Source organism: Neomonachus schauinslandi, chromosome 3 (assembly GCF_002201575.2).
Source record: "Neomonachus schauinslandi chromosome 3, ASM220157v2, whole genome shotgun sequence".
Taxonomy (NCBI): domain Eukaryota; kingdom Metazoa; phylum Chordata; class Mammalia; order Carnivora; family Phocidae; genus Neomonachus; species Neomonachus schauinslandi.
Window position 1 is genome coordinate 100,585,882 of NC_058405.1, and position 25,812 is coordinate 100,611,693.

At 36.1% G+C, this 25,812-nt stretch overlaps 1 protein-coding gene across 1 annotated transcript in view; it reads left to right on the plus strand.

The window, feature by feature from the left end:
• R3HDM1 (R3H domain containing 1) overlaps positions 1–25,812 on the plus strand; it is a 128,647-nt gene that overhangs the window by 53,373 nt on the left and 49,462 nt on the right. Inside the window, 2 exon segments of the mRNA XM_044913606.1 lie at positions 20,276–20,430; positions 23,985–24,136. Coding sequence (XP_044769541.1) covers positions 20,276–20,430; positions 23,985–24,136 — 307 coding nt within the window.

Sequence of the window (25,812 nt, forward strand, 5' to 3'; positions counted from 1 at the left end):
AAGCCTCCTTTGGGGACCAATAATCCACCTCTGTTAACAACAAAAGAGAGATGAGGCAAGCTACGATGTCTCCTGAACAGCTAACTAGAAGCAAGGACCCAAGTGACCCAACTTTGAGAATTTAGCCTGGTGAAGATGTTTTGATGTCTTGGTCTCAGTATGCTTTTAAAAGGAATGATGTCCTTAAATATCTTTTTTGTGTTTTGTTTTTCGGTTTGCTCGTTGTATCGTGAAAGGTATTTTTAAACCAAATGCAATCTAATACTAGGCATATCTCATATGTTAAAACTCAAAAGATTCTTTTCCTTTTGCCCCTCTTAAATTTTCTTTAAGCTGTCAGTGAAAACTGCTGTGACCTCAGTGGAAAAAACGATCTTGACTGAATTCATTTCTTTCTGTGCTTCCCACCTAGATTTGTATTTCTGCCCTAGATGTGTAATAAGGTACTTTTCAGCCTTCCATACCTCTAGCGGTTGAAGTGGAATGTTTATTGGTATCTTTGAGGCCTTTTTAGCTGGTTGTCACTGTTGGAGGCTCTCACACTATATCAGCATGACTCACTGAGGCCACAAAACCTTCCACTTAGGCAGTTTCTTGCTCTTGATATTATGTGCAAGTCTTAAGGGGAGCCGCAGTTTTAGGAGAAAGATGCCTGCACCAGGCAATCTGAAGAGAAGTATTCTTGCTTCTCCCCACTTGAGCAGTCTTCGGTGATCATTGTGACTCACTAACTTCCTTAACCAGAGAGGATTCTTACTTGCCACCCGTGTAGGGGAACTTTCAGGTTCTTAATCCATTGTTCCTAGGAGTCATCTTACACTTAGTATAAGGTCTTCCCTTTTTTGTGGCAAATGTTCTTCCAAAGGATATTGAGTACAAACATTGTTCATTTTAGCCAACTTAGAATTTGTCTTCTGTCTTAATTGTGACTCCCTTTAGTTCAAGTTTTCGTGAAGTTTGATAATACAGTCCGCTTCAAATTAGTACATGCTCTAATTTTGAAAGTCATCAAAAGTTGTTCTTTATATGAGAATATTCATTGTGACACTGTTCATTCATTAACTTTAAACACATTGTTGTTTTATTCTAATAAAAATTATTTTCTGAGTTTTCCTGGGCCACAGTGACTGATGTTTCATATTGTTTTGTCTTGATTTTTTTTCTTTCAAAATTATAATACAGACTATAGTTAATGTCATGATAACAAAAAAGAAATTTACCTTTACTCTCCCAATTCAAATATCTTCTGTGTGACTTAGTTTATTAGTACAGCCAATTGAGGCAAGCAGAGATCCTTTGTCTATATTTGTTTGAGCTTATTAGTTTCATTCTTTTCCATTGCTAAACTTTTATTCCTCTGCATTGTCAAACTGCCTACAGAATGAAAACTTTCAATCACAGGCCGGACCAGTGTGCTTTTACAAATGCATCTCAGCAAAAATATTCCCACGTAATGGAAAACAACTGAATGTGCCACTCCTCCCAGTTGAAGGCCAAAATATCTATGTTATAGGTAGTAGGTGTTTTTATCATCAATTACTTTAATTGTGGATTTTTTTCTAATGCTAAATATGGTGAGAAGGAAGGAAACGAAAGTAAGTTAGATTGCATCCATATAGAACAGGCACAGAAAAAAGTACATCTGAATAGTTTTTGACATTATGTTTAACTCTTAAAGTCATCATAACTTGTTATATAAAATTTGTCCTTCCAGTTATTTTATGTACTTTCCTCAGTTTACAAGCGTAAGTTAGTTGAATATCATTCAGTGTGAAGAAAAAAAAAGAGAAATTAATCCTCAAAGCATCCTTACCTGAAAGGGAAAGGAATGTTATGTCAATAAGTACAATAGCAAATTCCTCTTTAAAGAAAAGTTCATAGTGCCAGTGGCAAGTATTGTGTTGGTAATTTTAACCTTTTAATGAGTAGTATTTTAACTACTAAAAAAGTTATAATCTAAAAATTTGTAGTTAGCTGATGGTTATTTTTTATGTTAAAGCATATAGAAAAGTGTGCATTTATGTTTGTGTATATCCTAATAGAAAAGTAAAATGCAGTGGGAAATGGAGAAGGCAATTTTTTCTGATTTTTTTTAACAGATTTATAGCAATTTCTCCTTCCATAATTTACATTTTGATATGTACACATCATACTTTCTGGATTTCATTTTTTTAATTCTTTTCCTATATTTCCCTATATACATTCCACCATCCCTGTCTGATTAAAATTAGAAATAATTTGTTAATGTCTCTTACATTTTTGTTTCTTGTCAAACAACATTAAGTGAAGAAACATATTTTCTTTTATTACATAAAAGGGTAAAACTAATTGTTCAACCAAATAATGAAAACAATAAATTTGGAACAGTTCTTCACTGGGGCACAAATAAATAATTTTTAAATGTTTGTATGTGAATTTAAAGAAATTGTCCCCTAACTTAACAAATCCAATCGAATTAAGTGGTTTTTGGGGTTTTGGGGGTTTTGTTTTTTGGGGTTTTTTGTTTGTTTGTTTTTACCTATTGAATTAAGTATTCTTAAACCAGGGAATATGGCAAGAGAAATAAAAGATTTTCTGTTATTTTCCCTTTTGGCGGCAGGAAGAAGGTTGGGGAGATATCTCAAGGATAAAATGCTTTGGTCTTCTATCCCACATGCGTGTCAGAGGTTCACAATAGTTATTGATCCCCTTAACAACAAACCTCTCATCTCTTATGGGACTTGAATTGACAGCAGTGCTAACCCTGTTGCTGAGGAATGAATATATGTATCTTGTGTTATGAATATGAGACTGTCATGGTCATTCAAAACAAGGTTAAGTCAACCCCAGTCAACAGAAGCAGAAGAAATTCTGGCTACGTGAGGATTTTCAGACAATGGAATGTATAGTGTGAAAGAAAACAAAATAGGAGTAAAATCCTGACAGCTCTTTTTCATTTTTAACTGGTATTAGATCTATCACTTAAAGCTTCTGGGTTTCAATTTACTTTTTTGCAAAGTAAGGGAGGTTTACTGTATTGTCTATTGAAGTCTCTGTGTACTCTAAAATTCCATGATTCTGGTTTCTATCTTATGTGAGACCTTTTTAGTTCAGAAAGGTAGAATATCGGAAGACTGGTTTGCAATAGCTTAGTGACTTAATGTCAATAACTGGAGTCACACAAACAACTATTTCAAAAGATACGGTTATTTGCCACTTACAATAGTAAGGATTTATTATCTTAACTCTTTATCATAAACTTTACAGCTTGAATACTATAAAGTATACTACATGTAAGGAGCTTGATATAAAGAAACCGTTCCTGCACATAGTACTTATAGCAAAGATTTTGGGTTTATGCGGCCCTGGCTGTTTTCTGTGTAGCTGCTTTCATTCTTATGACTCTTTTTTGAAAGGTTTGCAGCTTTACCATATATGTTTAATATTTTGCAATAATTGGCCTTGTTGCTGAGCTGTTGGATTCGGGGCCGTAGCACTGTCTGAGAGGTTTACATTTCTCACAGTGAACCGGTCTCTTTTTCAGCTGCTTCCTGGCTTCTTTTTACTCAGGTTTCCACTGCTTTTTTTCTTTCTTTTTTTTTTTTAAATGCTGTATTAAGGTATTAATATTTGCTTATATTTTCCATATAATGCCTTTTAATCATGCATCATACTGAGAAATAGGGATTTGAATTTAAATGACAACTTTGTCTTAATATAATTTACCTTTTAAAAATTTGTGAAAGCTATTGCTTTAATTTCTTTTCCAAAGCAGATTTGAATGACAGATTCAGTTTGGTTTATAGCTTTTCTTAAAAATCTAATGTCTTAAGCATGCCAAACTCATTAGCAAAAGTCTATTGCTACATAACTTTTAAGGAATATTAGTGTGCATTAATGCATGCCATCTAATGGACCTAAGACACCTAAAAGCATCTGAAACTACTTTGGCTCTGACCAAGGATATAATTCAATTTTTTTCCCCAAACTGTGATATTTTATGCATGTGGGAAGCAAAATGACTTTGTAAAATGAAATGTCATTTTAGTTTTGCTGCCAGTTGATAAATGCAAAGAATATCAATGCATTATATCATCAGTGTTAGCTTTTCAGGTAACTCAAACTATGTGGTTCCAATTAAGCTTCGTTACCAGCAGACTATAGTAGGTTCCTGATAAACCACACCATAGAAGGAACATTTTAGGATAAACAATCTGTAACATGTGGAGAATATTGGCAGCATTGCAGAACACAAATTTAAAGCTGACTTGGTATAAAAGCAAGGAAGAAATTGATATATTGGATAAGCATCAGAGGGATGATATTAACAGGGGACTTAGCTGTGTTAAATAGGGACAAAGTTAGTTTCTTTACTGGCATCTTTTGACTCAAGTAAGAGGAATTTTGTAATGATGTTACTTCGTGATGGCCCTGGTTATCCTTGTTTTTTTCATTGATTCTATGAGCTTTTCTGAGTATTGTGTAACCAGCACAGATTCAGACATTGTGTAATACCTACAAATCCACCTATTTCCCTTTTCCCTTCTCCATTAACCTGCCGCCACTGAAACTTGGAGCCAAAAGTATCTGGTAAGTACCCACAGATTTCCTTGAGCTGTACAGACTCTTCCGTAGGGTCATCATTTAAATAGCCATGAGTTATAACCTCTCCGTGGCTGTTTTTATTAGATTCGATTTTTTGTGTTTGTGTTTATGTTTATTTCAGGCACAGAAATAGTGGAGCAGAAGGTGATACAGGAGAAAGAATAGTGAAGGTGTGCTGGTGTTTGTGTCTTCTTCTAAATGCACCAAAGACGCTATCCTTAGTTGAACTTGCCTGCTCACTAAAAATGTGCTGCAGGTGTGTAAGACCGACCAGGATTACAAACTTGAGGCTTTGAGGATTTGGAAACAGTTCATCTAAATTGCACTGTAGATACCTAGTTACATATAAACTTAGAGTTGGCAAAAATGGCTTATCAAAACAAAAACAAATCTCCCCTCACACTGCTTCTGCTATACAAGTTTAGTCTTGAAAAACTTAAATGAAATCACCTTAGATTTAGGGCTGTTCTGACAAAGCAGTTCTTCGGTTCTTTTTATTATCTTTCTTATTATATCTAATTCGTATTACTAAGAATGCTTTCCTTTAACACAGATGCTGTTCAGGTCACCTGCATAAAGTAAAACTAGCCTGTTAAAGCCTGTGCAATACTTTTCTGCTGAGCACTGTGTTTCCTTCTTGCTCTCTTCTCTGTTGAAGTGAAAGAGAGTTAAAAATAGCATATTCTTTGGAGCCCTCCAGGGAAGTGCCTAAGCCATCAATTGATATTGTCCTAGTTCTCTTTGCTTGCAGAATTGATTGTACTCTTCTCTGAAAGTGCTGGAAGAAATGGGGTAATATTGCAGCAGTGCAGTCCTTTAACAAAGGAGAATGACATTGTTAAGTAACACCTATGTTGAGGTCTGGAGGTTTTTCTTCTGTTGTTTGGTATCACTTTTATTGGCATTGCTTACTTTGCAAAATACATGTTTTCCCACAATATTGACACAAATTTCTACAGATGATATAGATCCTATTTTCCTCTGACTTCCAGGTTAAACCTAGATAGATCGAAGGAATGATTTGTGTTTTTTTTAATTTCTGATATACTGAAACACTTATTATTAAAGGAAGAATAATTTAGGTGTGGCCAAGTTGGTGATATATTGCGTGTTAGAATACTGGAAATACTCTTAGAATTTTTTTTTCTTCTTCCAAGTTTTTATTTAAATTCCAGCTAGTTAACATAGAGTGCTATATTAGCTTCAGGAATAGAATTTAGTGATTCATCACTTACATACAACACCTGGTGCTCACCACAACAAGTGCCCTCCTTAATACCCGTCACCTATTTTTTTTTTAAAGTTTATTTATCTAAGTCATCTCTACACCCAACGTGGAGCTGGAACTTACAACCCCGAGACCAAGAGTCACATGCTCTTCTGACTGAGCCAGCCAGGTGCCTCTACCCAGTCACCTATTTAACCCATCCCCCTGTCCACCTCCCCTCCAGCAACCTAATGGTACTTTTCATTCTCTAGGAATCTACTTCCTCTTTCCAGGTCTTCAGCTTTCTCCCTCTTTTCGAGATCACTATTTTTTTTTTTACTCATACTTGGCAGTCTTCAAACTATACCATCTAAACTACCAGAACTGTGTCCCTTCCCTTCCTTTTAGACTGAATAATTAGATAATGAACTTGAACCACAGTGCCACTTCTCTACTGCTACTCTGTAACAGTTGACACTTAGCAGCCTGAGATTCCTTTGCTTAAACACAGGTTCAGAGGAATTTGTGAGTAACTTGAACAGTTCTTTTAAATGTAAATTTTATTTACCAAGTGTGCATAAAGTGAGGCATACTTGTGATTAGATGATCCTTTATATTATGTTGCTAATAAATTATTAATGACTTTGTCTTGCATAGACAGTGGTAAGGTTCTTATCTTTAATTTGATTAGTAGAATGATGTGGTGGATTTTTCTGTTTTTAGTGCTTTTGAACTGAATATTTCTAGTTTTCCCTGTGGTTATAGTAACTTTAACCAACATAATTCCCATGGTCTTACATCACCCAAAAAAGTCGATTAATCTTTTTTCCAACATTTTTTTATTTTTATTTAAGTAATCTCTACACCCAACATGGGGCTCGAACTCACGACCCCAAGAACAAGAGTCACACATTCTTCTGACTGAGCTAGCCAGGTGCCCCAGTCTTTTTGCAACTTTTAATATCCTGCTCTTTAGAGAATACACTCCAAAATTAGATACTTTTGGGGTGCCTGGGTGGTTTAGTAGGTTAAGCGTCTGCCTTCGGCTCAGGTCATGATCCCAGAGTCCTGGGATCGAGTCCCACATCAGGGTCCCAGCTCAAAAGGGAGTCTCCTTCTCCTTCTCCCTCTGCCTGACACTCTCCCTGCTTGTGCACACTCTCACTCTCTCTCTCTCTGACCAATAAATAAAATCTTTAAAAAAAAATTACATACTTTTCAACTAGTTACTAGGTTGTGGGTTTTTTGTTGTCATTATTGGAATGAGTGGTCTGGCATCTCATTGTGACTTCTAGAAAAAGGTTTGGGCACCTGTCCAAATTACCCTAGAATTCACCTCCTGAGGTGCTAGTCATACAGAGTATCAAATGTTAAATGATAACTTTTTTTTCAGCCATAACAGGCTTAGAGTTAAGAGTCCTTAAGCCCTGGCAGCTTCCTGCCCAGTGGGGTTCATACCTGGTGAGTTTTCCTGCCTCAAATATAAACGTGAATGTAAAGCTACTCTGTATAGAAAAAAACATTGCTTCACAAGCACTTAAGACTTAACCCATGATACAGAACATTGCCCTTTGTACACAGGCATCCAGGTTAAAGCTAGCTTTGCCCCACCAGGTAGAGTCTGATTTCTTGGCAAAACAAGTCAACTTTGCAGAGAAGAGATCCAGATAATGAAAATTCTGTTAAATCTTGTGTGGATTCATCTGAGATATAGAAACAATATACATTTTGAGCAAAGTCAGCCTTTGAAGCAAAATAGCAAAGCTAAACCCCAACAAGAAACATTGAAGATTGGCATGAAAATACTTAGGTTGAGAGACACAGATCAAGGGACATGAACCTGAAACATGTCACCATTTGAGCCTCCTTTTCCTCTTCCAACTGTTTCATGTACATGTGAGATCTAATTATAATAAGGCAAGGAAGTGTAATCTTGAAATACAGGAGGTCACAAACCACGCACCTTGAGAGTAATGGGCAAAACAAGTAAAGAAGAGTCCCTCCCAAGGAGAGGACATTATGGGCTGATCGTTTAAACTCTTTGATATATGGTCTTTTTTTTTAGCTCCAAGTTCATATAACTACCATCTGCACCAACTGTTCAGCAACTTTTCACTCTGATTCCTATTTTGGATAACCATATTTATACATACAAACAATCTTAAATTCAAATGAAAAAGGTTCCCTTGTTGTTTGACTATTTGCAATAATTTTTTTCCTATAATTAAATTTATCTTGAGACAAGTATCTTAAACTACAGTAAAAGTCTTCATTAACCAAAATACTTAAAAAATGGAAGGAGACTGTAATACTGCTTATTTGAGCAGTATTACTCTAATACTCTTTCTACTTCAACATTTGTCCCTGAGAAAAGTAAATTTTAGAATCAGACTACTTTGTGAAAATCCCAGCTACAACACTTACGAGGAGGTAACCTTGGGCAATGTGGTGTGAACCTCTGTGCTTTTGTTTCTTCATCTCACTTCATATATAAAGTGCTTAGAACAGTGCCCCAAACCTAGTAAATGTCATGTAATGTTAGCTACTAATGTTACTTTGTGGTACCATAAAAAAAAAAAAAAGAACATTATGTAGTATCCTAAATGAAAAGGCATAGGAATTTTGGGCTAAATTTGTGTTTGGTCTGAATTCCAGAGTGGCCAGAGGAAACCGACATAGTTTGTTCTAAAATATTTAGTCTTTTTGTCTTGTTAGCTTCTTAACATATGCCCTTTCCTTAAAGTACAACAGAGTTCACATCAATTGACTTCTTTTCTCATCCTTGAATTGTTAACTTGAGGTCTAAATATGTTCTAAGAAAATTTACTTAAATAGTTCCTTCCCATTTTTTTTGTTTTGTTTTTGTTTTTATTTAAATTCAATTAACATATAGTGTATTATTAGTTTCAGAGGTAGAGGTCAGTGGTGCATCAGGCTTATATAACACCCAGTGCTCATTATATCACATGTCCTCCTTAATGCCCATCACCCAGTTACCCCAGCCCCCCAGCCCCCTTCCCTCCAGCAACCCTCAGTTTGTATCCTATGAATAAGAGTCTCTTATGGTTTGTCTTCCTCTCTGATTTCGTCTTGTTTTATTTTTCCCTCCCTTCCCGTATGATCCTCTGTTTTGTTTCTTAAATTCCACATTTGAGTGAGATCATATGGTAATTGTCTTCCTCTGATTGACTTCCCATCATTTCTAAAAATTTCTGTTAATCTTATCTATCCATAGCTATGGAAACATTACATGGAAAAGGTTTTAAAACAGTATGTGTGCCATTTCTATAAATAGTGTAAGTGGATATTTATATTATATCTGAGCATAGAAATAAGGCTATCTATATATACATGTAAACTGTAATTACCTATGAGTAATTGTTTTACAAAAATGGATTTTTCTATAGTGGCTTTTTCCTTTTTTGTATTTTCCAAATGTTCTACTATGAAAACCTATAGTATAATCAAGTAAGGCTTTTTTAAGAGATGTTTTAAATGTCCAGACTTATTCAGAAATATTGAAATAAAACCTTTGTTTCAAGCTTTATGTATTAAATGTAAACTAAAACAGTTTGGTGTTACTCCTTATCAAGTAAACACTTCGAGATTAATGACATGAAATCTGCATTTCAGCTGCAGTGCAGATTCTAAGGAGAGGATTTATGAGTGACCCAAGAATTCATGAATTCACTGAGGTGCTTTGTAATCATGCGGTCAAGTTTCATTTTAATGAAAGGGCAATTTAATGTGTTTAACCGTATTTTAAACATGTTACCTTAAAACTTAAGTTCAGCTTTTGCTTACAGAGCCATTTGCTGAACATGAAGAGTGAAAAATGCCATTCTCGGTCTGCCTGTCAGCATGCATAGTAAGCTTCTGGTTTCATGTAGAAGCATATATTATTTTGATTCTCTATTAAGAATATGTTTTTCTCTATTATCTATTCAGTGAGTATAATATTGAATGCCTGCTTACTGGCTTAGCCCTGCAATAGCTGATACAGGTTTCTTTGTTTTTAATGGGGGTGGGGAAGGGGGGTGTTAAAGTTTCTAACCTTACTCTTAAAAAGCACACCATTTAATTTTTTGTTTTTTAAGGCATACATCATGAGAGAACAATTAAAGAGATCAATTTTATATTACCTGTACAGTGGAGTTTCTTTAAGTATAATTAACATACAGTGTTGTTAGTTTCAAGTGTACAATATAATCGTTCAGCAGTTCTGTACATTACTCAGTGTTCATCAGGATACCTGTACTCCTAATCCCCTTCACCTGTTTCACTCATTCCTGCCAACCACCTCCCCTTTCATAACAACCTGTTTATTCTTTTTATTTAAGAGTCTGGTTTTTGTTTCAATCTTTCTGTTTGTTCCTTTGTTTTCTTTTCCAAATTCCAAATATGAGTGAAATTGTATGGTATCTGTCTTTCTCTAGGTGTATCCATGTTGTAGCAAACAGCAGATTTCATTCTTTTTTATGGCTAAGTAATAGTCCATGGTGTACATATATGATACCACATCTTCTTTATCCACTCATCTATCAGTGGACCCTTGGATTGCCTCCATATCTTGGCTATTGTAAGTAATCCTGCAGTAAACATAGGGGTGCATATATCTTTCTGAATTACTGTTTTCACTTCCTTCGGGTAAATACCCAGTAGTGGGATTGCTGGATCATATGGTAATTCTATTTTTAATTTTTTGAAGAGCCTCCATGCTGTTTTCCACAGTGGCTGCACTGGTTAATATTCCTCCCAACGGGGCACAAGGGTTCCTTTTTCTCTACATTCTCACCAACCCTTGTTGGTGTTTTTTGATTTTAGCCGTTCTGACAGGTATGAGGTGATATCTCACTGCGGTTTTGATTTGCATTTCCCTGATGCCCAGTGATGTTGAGCATCTTTTCATGTGTCTGTTGGCCATCTGGATGTCTTCTTTGGAGAAATGTCTGTTCATGTCCTCTGCCATTTTTTAATTGGATTATTTGAGGGTTCTTGTTGTTGACTTGTGTAAGTTCTTTGTATATTTTGGATATTAACCGCTTACCGGATATATCATTTGCAAATACCTTTTCCCATTCAGTAGGTTACTTTTTTGTTTTGTGGATGGTTTATTTTGCTGTGCAGAAGCTTTTTAGTTTGGTATAGTCCCAATTGTTTTATTTTGCTATTTCTCTTACCCAAGGAGACCTATCCAGAGAAATGTTTCTAAGGCAATGTCAAAGAAGAAATTACTGCCTGGGGGGCGCCTGACTCACTTAGTCAGTAGCGCATGTGACTTTTGATCCCAGGGTCGTGAATTCAGGCCCCCTGTTGGCTGTAGAAATTACTTTTAAAAAATGAGTAAGCTGGGGCGCCTGGGTGGCTCAGTTGGTTAAGCGGCTGCCTTCGGCTCAGGTCATGATCCCAGAGTCCTAGGATTGAGTCCCACATTGGGCTCCCAGCTTAGCGGGGAGCCTGCTTCTCCCTCTGACTCTCTCCCCTCTCATGCTGTTTCTCTCTCTCTCTCTCTCTCAAATAAATAAATAAAATCTTAAAAGAAAATAAAAAATGAATAAGTAAACTCTTAAAACTAAATTACTGCATATGTTTTTTTCCAGGATTTTTATGATTTCATGTCTCACACTTAACGACTCTAATTCATTTTGAGTTTATTTGTATATGGTGTAAGAAAATGGTCCTGTTTCATTCTTCTGCATGTAGTTGCCCAGTTTTCCCAGGACCCTTTGTTGAAGAAACTTTTTCCCATTGTATGTTCTTGTCTCCTTTGTCATAAATTAATTGACCATATAAATATTTATTTATGGGCTTTCTATTCTGTTCTGTTGATGCATGTGTCTCTCTGTGTGCCAGTACCATACTATTTTGATTACTACAGATTTATACTGTAGTTCGAAATCTAGGAATGTGATACCTCCAGCTTTGTTCTTTTTCAAGATTGTTTTGTCTATTCAGGGTCTTCTCTGGTTCCATACAAATTTTCGGATTGTTTGTTCTAGTTCAGTAAAAAATGTTTTAGGTAGTATAGACATTTTAACAATATTGATTCTTCTAATCCATGAGCATGGAATATCTTTCCATTTGTTTGTGTCATCTTTGATTTCTCTTACTAATGTTTGGTAGTTTCCAAGTACCTTCTTGATTAAATTTACTCCTAGGTATTTTATTCTTGATGCAATTACAAGTGAGATTGTTTTCTTAATTTCTCTTTCTGCTGCTTTATTATTAGTGTATAGTAATGCAACAGATTTCTGTATGTTAATTTTGTATCTTGTGTCCTTACTAAACTCATTTATCATTTCTAGTAGTTTTTTGGTGGAATTTTCAAGGTTTTCTATATATAATATTATGTCATCTCCAATAGTGAAATTTTTACTTCATCCTTTCCAATTTGGATGACTTTTATTTCTTGTCTGATTACTGGGGCTAGGGCTTCCAGTACTTTGTTGAATAAGAGTAGTGAGAGTAAACATCCTTGTCTTGTTCCTGCTCTTAGAGGAAAAGCTCTTTTTCACCACTGAGTATGATATTAGCTGTGGGTTTTTTGTATGTGGGCTTTATTATATATGTTTGTTCCCTCTAAACCTACTTTGTTGAGGGTTTTTTTTTTTTTTTAAGATTTTTATTTATTTATTTGACAGAGCAAAAGAGCACAAGCAGGGGGAGCAGCAGAGGGAGAGGGAGAAGGATGCCCCCCCACTGAGCAAGGAGCCTGATGCGGGGCTCCATACCAGGACCCCAGGATCATGACTGGAGCTGAAGGCAGATGCTTAACCATCTGAGCCCCCAGGCGCCCCTGTTGAGGGTTTTTATCATGAATGGATGTTGTCCTTTATCAAATGCTTTTTCTGCATCTACTGAGATGATGATGTGGTTTTATCCTTTCTCTTGTTAATGTGATGTATCACATTGATTGATTCGCAAATATTGAACCACGCTTGCATCCCTGGAATAAATTTCACTCTACACTGGTGAATGATTTTTTTTAATGTATTGTTGGATTTGGTTTACTAATATTTTGTTGAGAATTTTTGCATCTGTGTTCATCAGAGATATTGGCCAGTAGTTTTCCTTTTTTGTAGTGTATCTGGTTTTGGTATCAGAGTACTTCTGGCCTCATACAATGAACTTAGAAGCTTTCCTTCCTCTTCTCTTTTTTTTGGAATAGTTTGAGAATAGGTATTAACTTTTCTTTAAATGTTTGATAGAGGGGCACCTGGGTGGCTCAGTTGGTTAAGCGACTGCCTTCGGCTCAGGTCATGATTCCAGGGTCCTGGGATCAAGCCCTGCATTGTGCTCCCTGCTCAGCGGGAAGCCTGCTTCTCCCTCTTCCACTCACCCCTGTTTGTGTTCCCTCTCTCGCTGTCTCTCTCTCTCTCTCTCTCTCTCTGTCAATTAAATAAATAAATAAAACTTTAAAAAAATAAAAAATAAATAAATAAATGTTTGATAGAGGTCGCCCAGGTGGCTCAGTCAGTTAGACTTCTGCCTTCAGCTCAGGTCATGATACCAGGGTTCTGGGATTGAGTCCTGCATCGGGCTCCCTCCTCAGCAGGGAGTCTTCTCCCTTTACCCCTCCCCCCTGCTTGTGATCTCTCACACTCTCTTTCTCTCTCTCTCAAATAAATAAGTAAAAACTTTTAAAATAAATAAAGTTTGATAGAACTCCTCTGTGAAGCCATCTGTTCCTGGACTTCTGTTTTGGGGCAGCTTTTGGATTGCTGATTCAATTTCATTGCTAGTAATTGAGAGATTCAGATTTTCTGTTTCTTCCTAATTTCATTTTGGAAGATTATATGTTTCTAGGAATGTATCCATTCTTTCCAGATTGTCCCAATTTGTGGCATATAATTTTTTATAATACTCTTTTATAATCCTTTGTATTTCTGTGGCTGTCAGCTATTTCTCCTCCTTCATTTCTGATTTTATTTAAGTCCTTTCTCTTTGTATCTGTCTCTCTCTTGGTCTTTATGAATCTGGGTAATGGTTTGTCTGTTCAGAGAATCAGCTCCTGGTTTCATTGATCTGTTCTGTTGTGTTTTTAGTCTCTATTTCATTTATTTCTGCTCTAAAATTTATTATTTCCTTCCTTCTACTGGCTTTGGGCTTTGTTCTTTTCCTGGCTCCTTTAGGTCTAAGATTAGGTTGTTTATTTGAAAATTTTCTTGCTTCTTGAGGTAGGCTTGTATTGCTGTAAACTTCTCTGTTAGAACAGTTTTTGCTGCATCCCAAGGATTTTGGACCATTGTGTTTTCATTTTCATTTGTCTCCATGTATTTTTTGATTTCCTCTTTGATTTCTTGGTTGAGCCATCCATTGTTTAGTAGCATGTTATTTAGCTTCCATGTATTCGTATTCTTTTCAGATTTTTTCTTGTAATTGATCTCTAGTTTCATACCATGTAGTCAGAAAAGATGCATGATATGTTTTCAATTTTTTTCGGTTTACTGAAATTTGTTTTGTGGCATAACAAGTGATCTGTTCTGGAGACTGTTTCATGTGCATTTGAATGTATGTTACACTGTTTTTTGAAAGAATATTCTGAATATATCTGATAGGTCCACCTGATCCAATGTGTTATTCACAGCCACTGCTTCCTTGTTTTCTGTTTGGATGATCTATCCATTGATTGATGATCTATCCATCATGATCTATCCATTGATTATCCATGTAACATTGGAGTGTTACAGCCCCATACTATTATTGTATTACTATCAATTTCTTCTTTGATGTCTCTTAATAGTTACTTTATGTTAATTTAAGTATTCCCGTGTTGGGTGCATAAATATTTACAATTGTTATATCCTGTTGTTAGATTGTTCCCTTTATCATTATGTAGTATCCTTCTTTGTCTCTTGTTACAGTCTTTGTTTTAAAGACTATTTTGTCTTAGGTAAGTATTGCTTCCCCAGCTTTCTTTTCACTTCCATTTGCATGGTAAATGTTTTTGTATCCCTTAACTTTCAACCTGCATGATTATTTAGGTCTGAAGTAAGACTTTTTTAGACATCACATACGTGGGTCTTGCCTTTTTTTTTTTTTTTTTTAAGATTTTATTTACTCGTTTGTCAGAGAGAGAGCAAAAGCAGGTAGAGTGGCAGGTTGAGGGAGAAGCAGGCTCCCTGCTAAGCAAGGAGACTGATGCGGGACTTGATGCCAGGACCCTGGGATCGTGACCTGAGCCAAAGGCAGATGCTTAACCAACTGAGCCACCCAGGCATCCCAGGGTCTTGTTTTTTTTATCCATTCATTCACCGTATGTCTTTTAGTTGGTACATTTAATCTATTTACATTCAAAGTAGTTATTGATGGGTATATATTTACTGCTATTTTGTTAACTTGTTTTATGGTTGTTTTTGTAGTTCTCTTTTCCTTTCTTTTGCTCTCTTCCCTTGTGGTTTGCTGGCTTTCTCCAGTGAAATGCTTAGATTCCTTTCTCTTTATTTTGTGTATCTATTGCAGATTTTTGATTTGTGGTTACCATTAGGTTCATATGTAACATCTTATGTATTAGCCATTTATATTACATTGATGTCAATTTAACTTTGAACGTGTTGTAAGAGAACTAATTTATAATCTCCTCCAACCCACATTCTATGTATATGATGTCATATCTTACATCCTTTTATTTTGTGGATCCCTTAAATGCTTTTTATAGATATAATTTAATGTACTGCTTTTGTGCTTTAACCTCTGTAATGATTTTATAAATGATTAATCCACCACTTTTATTGTGTTTGTATTTACATATGAAATTTTATTCTTTCATAATGTTGTTACTCCTGATTATGGCCTTCTTTCCACTCAAAGAGTTCCCTTTAATTTCTCTTGTAAGTCTGGTTTAATGGTGGTGAAGTCCTTTAACTTTTGTTTGCCTAAAAAACTCTCTTTTTTTCTATTCTGAATGATAATCTTGCCAGTCATAGTGTTCTTGTTGGTGGTTTCTTTCAGTACTTTGAGGTATATCATATTACTCTGGCTTGCAAAGTTTCTGCTGAAAAATCAGCTTATTGTCTTCTGCGATTTTCCTCCTAAGTAACTGTTTTCTTTTCTGTTGCTGCTTTTTAAATTCTCTCATTATCACTGCTTATAATTACTAAGTATCTTGGTGTGGACCTCCTTGGGTTGATTTTGTTGGAGGCCCTCTGTGTCTTCTGGATTTGGATGCCTGTTTCTTTCGTCAGATTCAGGAATTTTTCAGCTATTATTTCTTCAAATAAATTTTCTGCCTCCTTTTCTCTCTCATTTCTTTCTGGGATCCCAATAATGGAAATGTTATTACACTTGATGATGTTGCTGAGCTCCCTTAACCTATTCTCGTTTTTTATTACTATTTTTTCTTTTTGGTTTTCATTACCCTGCCTTCTAGATTAGTGGTCTGTTTTCCTGCATCCTCTAATCTGCTGATTCCTTCTAGTATATTTTTCATTTCAGTTACCGAATTCTTCATTCTGACTGGTTTTTTTCTCTTTGTTGAAGTTCTCGTTGAGTTTGTCCATTTTTTTCCCCCAAGTCCAGTTAGTATCTTTGTATCATTACAAAGTATCATTACTTTGAATTATTTATCCAGGCATATTGCTGATCTCGGTTTCATTTAGCTCTTTTTTTTTGCAATTTTTGTCCTGTTCTTTCATTTGGGACATATTCTTGTCTCCTCATTTTGTCTAACTCTCTGTGTTTGTTTCTGTGTATTAGGAAAGTCAGCTATGTCTACTGATCTTGAAAGTAGTGGCCTTAGGAAGACGGGTGGTGCCCTGTAGCACAATGTTTCCTGTTGATCTGAACCCGGTTCTTCAGGGTGTCTCCTCCATGGGTTGCGTGTGCGCTGCTGCTGTATCTGAGCCACATTTGCCTTCAGTCCTCTTAGCTGCAGTGGCCCACCTTGCATGCTGTGGACAGGATTTAGTCCCTGTGCTGTTTAGGGCCACTGTGGGCTTGTAGTTGGGCAGTGTCAGCAGTCAGACCAGATGCCTGCCCTCATCCAGTTCACTGGGTCTACAATAGCACTGCCCTACAGGGTCCCCTGAGAGGCTTTTGTAGGTAGGTGGGGCCAGCAGTCAGACCAGATGCCTACCCCCAATTTGTCTGGCATGGCTGCAGTGATCCCAAACTGCACGGCTCTCTTCCTGTGCTGCCACTTGAGAGCTTTTTGTTGGTGGATGTGATTGGCAGTCAGATCAGCTGTCTGCCCCCAGTCCATCTGCTGGGGCTGCAGTGGAACTAGTTTGTGTGGTTATCTTGCCCTCTCCCCAGGACAGGAGTCACTTTGGAGTGCCTCCCATCCCTGTCCACGCTGCTTGCAGGATGTGATGCAGCAGGTGCCACGTAGGAGGGTTACTTACAGCTTTTAAAACATCTGGAAATAAGGCAGTGAACAAAATTATGTTAATAAGAGCTTCTTAGGAAATATATTTTCTTTTAAAGTGCTTGACATTCTTGTTTTTAATAGCTCCACTATTGTTTTAAGAATATGCTACCAGGGGCGCCTGGGTGGCTCAGTCCTTAAGCGTCTGCTTTCGGCTCAGGTCATGATCCCAGGGTCCTGGGATAGAGCCCCGCGTTGGGCTCCCTGCTCTGCGGGGAGCCTGCTTCTCCCTCTCCCACTCCCCCTGCTTGTGTTCCCTCTCTCGCTGTCTCTGTCAAATAAATAAAATCTTTAAAAAAAAAGAATATGCTACCAGTGTATTTATGCTACTTCTGAATGAAGTACTAACATTTAGTCATTGTTCTATTTTCCAAGCCTTTCAAATCTAGAACTTCGTGTTCTCACAACTCTTCTACTTCTACTTTTCCCCACAGGTATTATTCATTTTATACTTTTTTCTGACTTTTTTTTTCCCGTAAGTCCAAGCTCAGATGTCCGCCTCTGTCAGGATTAATTTCTGCCTCCTGCTTTCATAAGTCCTATTTATACTACTATTCTAATATGGTGTCAGGGCTAAGCATACCTAATTCAAAGATAGGGATCTTTATATCACCCGCCAGTCATATCCTGGGTTTACAGCCTACTACGCTCTGTTACAAATGATGAGGTGCTGGAGTCACATGTTTTAGATTTCGTGTTATGTTGTCACATTTTGAAAATGTGCATGATGTTTGTGTGGAGATACACTGTGACATGGATATTGATTGAGATTAGGTTGCATTAGGGAATCTAAAATACCATTGGAAACTTACTGATGCAAATTCCATAACGCAGTATTCTCTGACATGGAATCTATAACTATTTATTGAGAGTTTTCGCTGTCAGATGTATTTTCATAAGAGAGAATTTTTAGGCTGGGAGGCTCCAATGTGAATCTCCAAAAATTAGTGAATTTAAATAAAGGAAATCGGAGCCACATCTGTCCATAAATTGGCATTTTTTTCAAAGTTGTATTTCAAGATAACATAACTTTGAAAGTATTTTGAATAAACTACAAAAGTAGTATGAGAAATAGTTGAAGTTCCTTGGGGGGATGTGACTATATAAGTCAAGGTATTTGAAGTCAGGTTATGTTGCAGCAAATTCTGCCAGGTTTCTACATTTTTCTTGTCAATTGTAGTGGACTATATTCTTACAAGACCATTGTAAGTTACTTTTCCAGTCTATAAAGAGCTGAGCCCAAATTCTGACACTGCGGTCTGTGCTTCTGTATGTGTATGTTCTGAGGTAATGTTTCCAACACAAGAAAAGGTTGTATCTTCACTTCCCATTTCCATTCCTGCCCTTTATGTTCCTAGGAGTGGAAATGTGTCAATGTATGCTTTGATGGTGTTTGGAATTTAGAGCATGAATTTGAAGTACATGTGATTTGATAAACTGAAAAGAGGATTGACTGTTAATTGTTAGACTAAAGGGCAAGAAATAAGCTTCCCCTTGTCCTTTATCTGCCTACAAGTTTAAGTATTACAGAAAATTCATTCACAGAGAAGTTGAGAAAATAGCATATTATCAATCACTTCATTACTGACTAGGATTAGAATATAAATTTTTTGTACAAAGTTAGATTACTCAGAAGTCATTTGTAACATGGCCATAAAGCACTATTGCCATAGAAATAGCATAATTTTACAAAACCTTTCACTTTTAACTAGTTCACTATAACTGGATTTTTACTTTGTTGGTGTTAATATGTTGATTAGTTAACAAATATGCTTTGTATTTCTATCTTTAGAGAAGGTTAATGCTAGATTTTATTCAATTATTTAGTCATTGAGCAGAATCATTGAGGCTGAAAGGCAACTGCAGTGATGCTGTTGTCTATAGTCAAATACCTGAGATGCGATCTTTGCCATTTCTGTTGCTTTAGGGATTAATAAGGATAGAAATGAAAACTGCTATTTATAGGATAGTGAAATATATTTATGGTATTACCAGAGAAATAATTTCACTGACGTTTAGTTGTGGGAGTTTGTATAGGCAATACTATAGTTTGGTTCATCTTTGTAGAAACTTTTTAAATACCCTGAAGCTGGATGGTTAGTTATTTTTATCTGGTTTCTTTTAAAAAAGAAAAAAATGATTTCTGGTAACTTCTAGTAATTTACGTAAGTTTTGAGATAGTTGGTTTACCTAAAGGAATCCTCTTGGGGTCAAGAAGCAAAACCAATTCCTATTTTCTTTTTCTTTTTTTAATACAATTCTTATTCACTACTCAAAGCTTATCATTGTGGTTATTTAAGTAACTGATGAATTCACTTGGTAAAAGTAAATGTATACTCTTAATTTACTACTTAAGTTACTAATAGTGCCTTTAGTTTAGAGAAGAGTTGTCCCTTAGGTGTCTGATTTGTGACTGCAGTCAAATTATTTAATCTCTTTCATGATCTGTTTCTCTGTCAAGTGACCTTAATAATATAATAAGGAAATAATCTAAAAATTTGCTAAGTGACTCCATTTTCCTTGTGCCCTTGACACATTCCTAGTATAAGGATTCCTATTTTAGTATGACAACCATTCTATAAAAGCGATTCTCCTCTCTCCTACTTTTGGTCTTCAGAAGGGCCAGCTTCCTTGGCATGCACCCTCTGATGTAACACAGGGTCCTGTGTTTGGTTTAATGTTCTGCTATTACCAACTCAAAATTCTCAATAATTTTTAACAAGCACCCCTGCATTTTCCTCTTGCCCAGGGACCAGGAATTACATAACCAGTACTGATCCTCAGACACTAGTTGTCGTAATAGATTGTAATATACACTGAAAAGTAATTGTCTGTAAACCAAGCCTGTGACCATATAAATTGCCTCAACTATAAAGGAAATCTTTGTACACAAATTTTATTTGAATGTATTTTAAGCGGAGAAAAATATAGCTGGGAGTTACCTATGCAGTAAACCCTTTAAATGTTAGCTCTCATAATAGAGGGTTTTTAAGATTTGCTATTTTTAACAGAATTTTGTCATTTCAAAACACAAAAGTATTTGCTTAAAACACAAAAACATTCTATTAGATGAAAAAGAATAAATTCAAAGCAGGGTTTAACTCACTGTGCCATTACAGGTTATCAAGTTATACCCAACCACCAGCAAAACTACCAAGGACTAGTTGGAGTTCAGCAACCCCAGAGTCAGAGCCTAGTTGGTGGCCAACCCAGCAGCATTGGAAATCAGATCCACGGAGTAGTCATCCCATATCCTTCAGTGCCATCATACCAGGTATGTGGTCACTATTGCCATCTTTGGATGGAGGAGATTTTGAATAAATAAAATGTATAGCCACAGTTCATCTCCTCTCTTTTTTTTATATAGGGAAAATGCTTTTGTGATATATAACTTTATAGTCTTAAGAGTTTTATTAGTTACAGCAGCTTTGTTTTATCCTCATTGTATTGCTTTATTCATTCACTTTTTAAATTTTTATAAATAATTAAGTGTGAACTACAATGTTAACCACATTGGTAGTAGCAAGTAAATTTTGTTTGGCATTGTCTGTGTTTCCAACGATATAAGTATATAATAAGCAAGTATCTTATTCAGTTCTTCAGCTTCTTAGAAAGTCTCTTTTGAGGAAAGAGTGGAATGAGAGGGAAAATAATGGTAGAGGTAGGTACCTAAAAGAGTGAGGTAGAGTACAAACTATAAATCAGTGTTTACGGAATAGAGAAGAATGTTAAGTTTTCCATGCTGGAACTCATCTTTTTCCCCACCTCACTCCCAGAAAAGAATGGCATATCATGTATTTAAAATGTTGTGGATTTTAATTTATAGTTCTAAAGTAGAAGTATCTATTGTTTCATAAATAAATCAAATATATCTAGTATAATACGGCACATTTTCAGAAATTTGTTTTACCCTTCCTTCATCTTTCTGAATAACTTGCAAGTGACTTTATTAGCCTCATGGTTTTCCGTAGCTGAGCCTAATGTTAAAAAATCAAAGACCATTTTCATTCATCTCAACAAGGTAAAGACAATCTAGTTAGGAAGATAAATGTACATATAAACAAGTTGATGATAGTGCACAGACCCATAACTAAAAGGATTATGAAGTAGAGCCATGAACAGATTAGGAACTTAAATGTAGAAGTTCTCTGGAAAGATAAAAACCTTTAACTAGCTCTTAAAAGAAAATTATGGGCATAAATTGGTTAAGAAGAAATCTTGGGGATGGGGAAGGATATGAGTAAAGGTGCTAGCATATTTCATATAATTCCAGAGATTTTAAATTGAAATTAAATGTAAACTATGGAATTGTCAAGGACTAGTGAACACTAAGATATATCTAGGAAATATATATATATATATATATGTCTAGTTTTCTAGCTTCTTGATAATAGAAAGCAACTAAGGAAAAAAGAAAAGATTAATCACAGATCTGTACCTCTGAAACAAATAATGCAATATATGTTAAGAAAAAAAAAAAAGAAGAAGAAGAAGATAGCGGGAAGTGAAGAATGAAGGGGGGGAAATCGGAGGGGGAGACGAACCATGAGAGACGATGGACTCTGAAAAACAACCTGAGGGTTTTAGAGGGGAGGGGGTGAGGAGATGGGTTAGCCTGGTGATGGGTATTAAAGAGGGCACGTTCTGCATGGAGCACTGGGTGTTATGCACAAACAATGAATCATGGAACACTACATCAAAAACTAATGATGTATGGTGATTAACATAACAATAAAAAATTTTTTTTAAAAAGATTAATCATAAAACTAGGTTTTACATCTTTATTTCCTCTCCCATCCCCATGCTTCTTCCTTATCCTCTGTGCTTGAGCCCAGGCACATGGGACTGCCCATTCCCTTCTTCTCCATAGATAGACATTAGAGAATCAATACCAGGCCAGGAACTCTCTCCTATCAAGGACCTTGGTTGTGCTACCTAACCCAGTACATTGAGCACCTGTTAGATGTCTGGGCACTGTGCAAATAAGATCTGCCCTTTACCTCTAGGGGCTCACAGTCTAGTGCAAGTAATAAAATTTTTAAATAAATTACAGACTTGTTAGTGTAGTTTTTGGGTTTGTTTAAGCTAGATACTGGAAATGTGTCAGAGCTAAGACAGTAATTACAATTTCTATAGCATACTTTTTTATAAGTTATAAATCATTTCTCAAGGTATTTTATATAATCCTCATACTGGGTAAAAGACTATGAGAAGGATAGCCCTGAAGAGCTTTATAATTCCTGCTACCTCTGGTAAAGAGGCTGAGTGGGAATAAAATGCTGTCCAAAAAATAAGTCAGAAAAATCATCTGTCCTCAGTAGACTGTATTTGGTGGCCACGTGTCTCAAATACTGTTCCCTCTCTTTTGCTACTTTAATTTTTCTTTACCACTAGTTGTAGATCTGTTCTATAGTTTAAATCATCTAGATTGAACTGTGTTGTTTTCCCTGGATCTGCTTTGAGTATATATTAACTTAGATACAATCAGAAATAATAATCTTAGAATGTTATACTCCCTTAGTAGGCAAAAACACTGATATATATTATGTTATACAGAGTTGGATAAATCAAACCAGTAGCTTTCTCTGCAATAATTGAGTCAAATTGAAAGTAATTAAGGGATTACTGTGTATTTTGAAAAGACTAGTTTGCATTTCAGAAGTTAATCACCTTCTAAATCATGGAAGCCAGGTATAGAGAATAATGAAATGGTTAAAGAGCTGAAGCTCTAGAGCCAGAGGGCATAGTATCAAATCTTAACTTCCCTACTTACTGGCTATACACCCTTGGGCAAGTTACTTAACCTCAATTTCCCCACCTATAAAACGGGGGTGATAAAAGTACCTTCTTAAGGTTATTAGGAAGACTTAATATTATAACACACATAAAGTTATTAGAACAGAACCTGATGCATGGTGGTAAATAAATACTTAGTAATGTTAATTTGCATTATCATCACTATTACTACTATAATTGCTACTGCTGTTGCTAACATCATCATCATCATAACCGTCAGAAGCTTTTATATTGGCCTTATTTACCAAAATCAGTATAATCCACCTGTAATGTTGTGGCACAAGAACCCATTACAACAGAACAACAACAACAGAAGAGTCCATTGTGTCTGTGGTTTCTATTTTAGAAACCAGAGACCTGAAAAATCCATTGTGTTCATGTGGGTTCTATGTAGATAGTATAGAAAACAGAACTGAAAGATACACTGTTCACCAGACGTCTACTCTGCTAGATCCTGCAAGTAGAGATTACAGTGGAGATAATGCCTCCCATGAGATGGAGGTAGCATCTCATTTTTTCACGTAAGGAGCTGTTGGGCCTCACAATAGTTAAGTCATTTGCCTAATGTCACATAGATAGCTAAAGGATGAAACCAATACCACATCTAGATATCTTAAGCTCTAAAACTCACACTTTCTGATCCAGTTTATCTCACTGGTGCCCTACCTGCGTTTTATTTAGCTCTGTCTGAGATGTACTGTATTATTTACTCTTTCCACGTCAAATGATCATCCTTATTTGGAAACCATTTCTTTTTTAAAACAACTTTTACTTAAGGTTGTAAGTCACATTTCATTTTTATAATCTAATGCATCTAGCCTATTGTTTAGTTGATAAATGCTAGCCAAAAACAAAAGCTGGCTGAAAAGGGCAGAAATAAAGTGGTAGTACTGTGGCTAACTTATCATGACTATTGGCAGTTTAGCTTATTCCTAAATGTTGATATTGGAAAAGTTTATGGAGGCTGGAGACATTATCATTTGCAAGGTTTTGAAGAACGTTTTTCCCTTTAAATTGTCTTTCATATTCTAGGTTTCACTGCCTCAAAGTTCTCAAGGAATTGCCCATCAGACTTATCAACAGCCTATTATGTTCCCTAATCAGTCTAATCAAGGATCTATGCCCACAACAGGAATGCCAGTTTACTATAGTGTCATTCCGCCTGGCCAACAAAATAATTTAAGGTGAGTACAACTAAGAAACCTAATCCTATAGCTGCTCATTGTTTATCAGGATTATGATCTGTTACTAATTTTAAAATTGATTAAGGAGCATGACCTGAAATCATTATCTAATATAGAATAGAAAAAGTAGGATACAGTCTCCTTTTCTCATAGTTTTTCTAACAAAGTCAGGATAAGCCAGACATTTCATATGTAACCTAAAGAAGAGTCACATCTTCTCTCATTTGCCTAAAAGCAGACCATTCTCCTCTTAGCCAGATGGAATAGTAGTTGGCCATGGAACCTGGAGTTGGAGCATTTACTATTTAAGATTTTTGTAGGAGTTGGGGGAGAATATAACCTCAGCAACAGAATTTCTTGCTAAAATTTTTCAGGCTCTAGGGAGCTCAGTTTTCATCAGTAAGAAGAAGGAGGCATATAGGAGAAGCAAATGATAGTAGCTCTATATAAAAGCAAGTCATGAAGCTACTTCTTTAGCTACTTCAACTTGGAAGAGCAGAAGCTCTTCTGATAAGCCGAATGTGATACAGAGTAATCTTCCTTTGAATTGGGTAACTTTAGTCCATTATTCAGAAAGTATTACAGGGGCTCAGTCCAGTTAAGCATCTGCCTTCAGCTTAGGTCATCATCTCAGGGTCCTGGGATCAAACCCCACGTTGGGCTCTCTGCTCAGCAGGGAGTCTGCTTTTCCCTCTCACTTTCCCTGTTCTCTCTCTCTCAAATAAATAAAATCTTAAAAAAAAAAAAAAAGAAAGAAAACAAAATATTACAATCTTTCGTTATTTCATGACATCCCTGTAAGGTTGCCAGAGGGACTACAGTGCTCTTTCTAAGAAAGAGGACCTATGATCTAATTGCTGATAAGAGGTTGGCACTGGTTATGGTTACAGATAATGGTATTTAGGGGTGAGAAAGTGATTGACAGACTTGCTTCATTGAATCTACTTGGGAGAATGGAAACTTGGCTCTCATTTTATTTGTTATCAAACACACGCGCACACACACACACACACACACACAGGAACTCACATATTTCCTCAGCCTTGATTCTCATTTTATTTGTTGTCACACACGCACACAGGACTCAACATACGTCCTTGCCCTTTCCGGCTCTGTGGTTTCACAGATTGAAGAGGCCCAGGCTTTTTAAACAGTGAGTTGGTTGTGAATCATAGGCAACTTTGGAGTTTTAAATTCTAATGAGCCCAGCTCTTTAAAGGTAGAGGGACTACACAATGAAAACAGAAATGTGTACTGTGTTAAATTTCCCATTTGTTGTTTAAGTTTAAAATCTCTAAATAAGGGGAAGATACTCCCAATCTGAACCTCTTTTTCCAATTTAGGTAAATTTGGGATCTGTAATGCCAGTTCAGGTTCAGAAGTGTCAGAAGCAGAATTCTGTGCTAAAGCAGGTGAAATAGATGGTGTGAAAATGGCTGGGTTATCTACTTCTTGAACCAAAGTATAACCTTTTATCTGAGAGAAAATTACCAAAGAAATCATTCCAGTGTAGAACAGAGGCTAAGAGAAGTTGGTATTAATTCAGTGACTTATTCAAGATCAAAAACACCTGTTTTTATAAGTTAACTTATGTAGACCTACCCCATGCTGGGTAGAGGAGCTTTCTTGAAGGAAGATCAAGCCTAAAAGGACCTATATAAAATGACTTAGACTTT